General features: G+C 44.7%; 1 protein-coding gene across 1 annotated transcript; it reads right to left on the bottom strand.

The window, feature by feature from the left end:
* Positions 1 to 2,776: 2,776 nt before the first annotated feature.
* LOC110152435 (ferritin heavy polypeptide-like 17) lies at positions 2,777 to 3,443 on the bottom strand. The gene is made up of 2 exons (XM_070461790.1): positions 3,003 to 3,443; positions 2,777 to 2,968 (listed from the first exon to the last, which is right to left on the bottom strand). Exons 1-2 carry the CDS (start codon positions 3,441 to 3,443, stop codon positions 2,777 to 2,779), a joined length of 633 nt encoding a protein of 210 aa, XP_070317891.1.
* Between the last annotated feature and the right edge of the window lie 1,536 nt (positions 3,444 to 4,979).

Raw genomic sequence — 4,979 nt, 5'->3', positions numbered from 1 at the left:
TGAAATTTTAATTGCTAAAGGGAATTTTTTTTTTTTAGTAAAGTTAATTTTGGAAGTTAAATATAAATAATTTTTCATATTGTCAATCAACAATTTCAAAAACATAACCATATGTTTCTTATATGTAAAAACAAAACTACACATTCTCTTTGTGTGCAGTGAAAAATTTATGCATTGGTTTTGTCAGGAATGAAAAATATTTTCTCAAGGTTAAGTTATCCAAGAATATTGGTATATAAATACTAAAAATTGTTACCATGGAAGATTCTAGAATATATTATAAAAATGGAATAAATACTAGAAACTCATCTCTTATGAGATATATGAAAGTGAAGGAGAACTAACTAGATTTTATTCTCAAGTTATTTTGGTTATTATTATAAACAAGATTTACCTTAAAACAGTGCTGTAAATTTCACATTAAACCATTAAAATTACTGTTTTTGCAATACTTTGTGATGAAATTATCCTGGTGTGCTTTGGAAGGTATGAGTTATCTCTAGATTGTAGTCAGCTTCAAATGTATACAAAAGTAGACATTATTACAGTAAATTCCCATATTCTCATTGTTACCAAACCAAACTTGGGTCCACTTGCCCTCATGCAGTAAAGCCAATCAATTGACTCTGAGTTTTGGTGCAAAGAAATGCAGCATTTACTGCAGGGAACCAAGCAAGGAATTCAGGATAGCTAATGCCCAAAACAACCAAACTCCCTGATGGGTTTCAAGAGCATTTTGAAAGGCAAGTTGAGGAAGGGGCATCTCAGGGTATGTGATCAGTTTGTGCATAGTTGTTTGATAGATTGATGGTAAGGTACTGATAATGGTGTCAACATTATCAGTCCTTAGGCACCAGTAAGTCTGGAGGGAGGTACATGCTCAGATCATCAAGTAGTTAAATTTCTTCCATTTGGTGGTGTTTAATTTAAAAAAACATTATTTTGACTGTGCCATGTGGCTTGAGGGATCTTAGTTCTCCGACCAGGTGACCAGGGCTTGAACCTGGGCCCTTGGCAATAAAAGCCCCAAGTCCTAACCACTGGACTGCCAGAGAATTCTCTGGTGATGGTTTTAACATCTGTAAAACAACTCAGGAAATGTACATAAAGGTATTATTATTATTTAGGTACTTCAGAGAGGAGCTAAGGCAGAGGATATGAGGGAGGGGTCTCTCCTAGAAAGGACCCACAGTGTCCTTATCAGTTATACCATCTCCCACCTTCAACAGTTACTGACTCCTGGCAATATTACTTCACCTATTATTATTTTGAAAAAATGCTAAGATATCTTATGCATAAATATTTCAGTATGCATCTAATAACAGAACTCTTTGTTAAATAATACCACACTACCTTTAAATGTGCCTTGAAAAGTTTCGTATTTATAACTGGAAAGGCAAAACAGTTTCAACGATGAGAACTTTGCTCTCAGAATGTCTTGCATTGTAGGAGTGAATGTCACCAAGGGACCATTTCATGTAAATTGGCAGTTATGTGAGCTATAGCTCTGAAGAACAGTGCACTCCAGTCAAAAAAAGGTCATATGCTTTCTCCATCTGACTGGAGAAATAAAGCTGGAGAATTACATACCAGCAAATATGGGGGTACTGAAGTGCTTTCTCAAGTCTTATGTTTACTGCGTTACAAGAAAAAATAAAGCAACTTGTTGGTCCCCTTTGTAAAATTAAGAAGTCATCTTGCATTCCTGCTCCAGTCATAAATATAACATGGGAAGACTGGTTTTAAAAGTTTCATATTTCCCGCCCAGGTGCACTAGAGGTATATAAGAGTGATTCTTAACAGCTTGTGGTTTGTGAAAAAAGTACTGTGAAGAAGTCATTTCTTTATTTTTCTTGAGATGGTCATACATAAAGTATGATCTGCTATGCTATTTCAAAATTATCCTTAGGTATATGACATACTCTATGTAATGTATATATGTTGAGAAAGGAATGTTTCCTGCCATATCAATAAACCAGAAATTTTTAATATCATATTTTTCAGCCCTTCTACTGAGGTAAATTTTGAGTTGAATGATGCTACTTTATTGCAGGGTGTACAATTCAAGAAATAATAACACGTGGAAGTTTTGTAAGGGCAACATCCATGCTAAACACTGGTGACCACAGGAAATGTGTCTCTAGGAAAGCCAGCCCTGCTACCCTTAGATTGTCACTGTAGCCCAGGGTGAGCTTGTCAGCGAGGGACTCTGCTGTGCCACCATCCCGGACACCCACCTTCCTACCCAGAATTCTGCTTCAAACAAAATGAAGACCCCTTGATTTCATTCCCTTCCCAATCCCGTTCCCTTCAGTATTTCTGGAGATCAACCCCAATCATTCTTTTCAGGCCCTATTTTTATAGCTCATCTATTCACAGGCACTCACATTCACCAGGGCCTCACCTCACCCACACCCACCCCATATACCACATTGTTTATTAGGGGAAGGTACATTTTGTATTGTTCAGGATCCCACGCATCCCCTTCTTCCCTCCCTCTGTGGAGATGCTGAGCTTCCTGTGGACAGGGCATTGCTAGCTTAAGAGACTCCCGGATACCTGTTTTAAAACTTGAAAGATTAAGGATTTGCACGCATGAAAAAAACAAGGGACCTTGATTTCTTTAGAAAGCAATTAGTTTACTGGAAGAACTGGCAACACTGAAAGAAGGAAAACTTAAGTGAACTTATTCTGCAAGGGCAATACTGCGGTCTGCAAGGCAGGCAGGGTGACCTTGGGCAGTCACCCCAGACTTGGGGGAAAGTTCAGTCCAGACTCAGTCCTTCTTGTCGCTGACACCCAGGGTGAGCTTGTCAAAGAAGTACTCTGCTAGGGCACCTTCCAGGGACCGCATGTTGCTCAGTTTGCTGACAAGGTCCTCCAGATCCTTGATGAACTTGACCTGCTGGGCCAGGTAGCCGATCCCCACGAAGAGGTACAAGTCGGTGTCGCAGCTCTCGATGGCCAGCTGGTGCAGGTTGAGGAGGCTCTGGTTGACGCACTTCTCCAGGTTGCAGGGTGTCTTGCATGGCCTGGAGTCCGCTCTCCCACTTTTGGGTCTCGGGCTTTCTGATGTCGAGGAAGCAGACGCGGCCCACACGCCGGTTCTGCAGGAGGATCAGGCTCGCAGCTGTCTTGCTGTGCTCGTGGGAGAGGAGCAGGAAGAAGCGGGAGCAATGCTTCAGGGCCACGTCATCATGGTCGAGGTAGGAGGCCACGGCCAGGCACTGGAAAGAGGCGTGGAACTCCAGGGCGGCGTGGCTGTTGACCGCGGCCTCACACTCGGGGCCGTAGTTCTGACGCACCTGTGAGTGCAATGAGGGCGGCACGGAGGCCCACTCCAAGAACCAGGGAACAGCGGGAACAGCGGCTCGGATGCGGCGTCGGCAGGGCTGGAATCGGCGGGGACCCGGGCGCCAGCAGACTGGTCGGAACCTTCCCATGGTGGATGGTGTGGGCGGCCAGAGGCGAGCTCCAGGCCAGAGGGCGAGTGGCTGCGTTTCAGCTCTGGGATGAAAGCATAATGGCGTCCGTTGGGCGGGGTCAGTGCCTGGGCTTGAGATTGGTTAAGGGAGAGGTCACGTGAGTAGGCGGGATCTGTGGGCGGAGTGTGTGGGCGGGGCGAGACCACTGTCAATCAAAGCCAGGGGGAGGCAGAGCCGCTTTGAGCTGAGTACTTTGCCTCTACGAAGTTTTCCATTTGCCTGATACGTTTTTCCAAGGACTTTCTCTTATTTTCTAATTGCTCCCTTTTATAGCACCCTGTTCCCATTGAATAGACCCACTGTTATCTTTACAGTTCTGAGAATATGAATTTTTGGTAATGTCCTCTTCTGTTTCCTGTGGTATATTTGTTTGTTTGTTTTTTTCCTCCAGAAATAGTTCTGTTTACTCATCATGGCCTCCTTCACTTCTGTCAAATATCTGGTAAACATGTGTCCATCCACATTTGGGAGTAAATGACCCAGGTTCGATCCGTGCATCGGGAAGTTCCTCTGGAGAAGGGAATGGCTACCTACTCCGGCAAGCTGGCCTGGAGAATCCCATGGACAGAGGAGCCTGGCGGGCTATAGTCAGTGGGGTCGCACAGAGTCCAACACGACTGAACGACTAACACTTGCACTTTTTTAATGGTGATTTCACCCCCCCAACAGCCGTGTGGTTCTTATTATGATTGCAAGAGGTGCCTCAGGAACAACCCTCAGGGAACTTGGAAAGGAAAACATGGCTCATTACTCACAGGTCCTGGAGGATGGACGGCATGCGTCAGGCTGCCCAACCAGGTCATGGTGGGCTACTTTCACTGGGGGCTAGGATGGAATGCCTAGTGTGTTACAGATTGAGTCTTTCTTGGTGAATTTAAAACATGAGCGTGAATTAAAATGCCAGAGGGGAAAAACAAGTGGTCAGATGGTCAGTTATCCTAGTCAACCAGTGGTGTCTAAAACAAAGGGAACGTCTGTGATGGGGAAGCCTGGCTTTCATCTAGTCTGGTAGCTGGCACCGTTTATTTTAGACAGCTCTCTGTGATGTGGCTGCCGTGGCAATCAGCAGCTTAAGATCAGGCACTTAGTTTACAATAAGAAACACAAACAAACAAAAAAAAAAAAACAACTCAGGGGACTTCCCTTTTATTCCAGGGGCTGCAACTCCAAACTCCCAGTAAAGGGGGCCTGGGTTCAATCCCTGGTTGGGGAACTAGATCCCACATACTACAGCTAAGACCCAGTGCAGGCAAACAAAACAAAACAACTCAGGTGCTTAGAGTACAGCCCAGCCTGTGATGCTGAGACAGCAGATCTAGGAGGTGAGGACATGAACGGCCTTCAGGATTTGTAGGCAGGGGGGCTGTCTGTTTCTGGGTGCACCTTTTGGCCTGAGAACTGACTGACAGTCTGAGGGGCCTCTTGGTCTAGGGTTGGGTCAGTCAGCAAGCACCCAGCAAGTTCCGCCGGGTAACACCATAGCGGCTCATCCTC

Source organism: Odocoileus virginianus, chromosome X (assembly GCF_023699985.2).
Source record: "Odocoileus virginianus isolate 20LAN1187 ecotype Illinois chromosome X, Ovbor_1.2, whole genome shotgun sequence".
Taxonomy (NCBI): domain Eukaryota; kingdom Metazoa; phylum Chordata; class Mammalia; order Artiodactyla; family Cervidae; genus Odocoileus; species Odocoileus virginianus.
Note: the sequence above shows the minus strand (reverse complement) of the source record. Positions and strands in the feature narration are given on the sequence as shown.

Excerpts from the sequence above, each read along its gene's own strand:
- LOC110152435 (XM_070461790.1), bottom strand. The coding sequence starts at position 3,443 with ATGGGAAGGTTCCGACCAGTCTGCTGGCGCCCGGGTCCCCGCCGATTC. Across the intron at positions 2,969-3,002 it reads ACACCCTGCAACCTGGAGAA|CTGGCCATCGAGAGCTGCGA; the intron begins GTGCGTCAACCA and ends AACCTGCACCAG.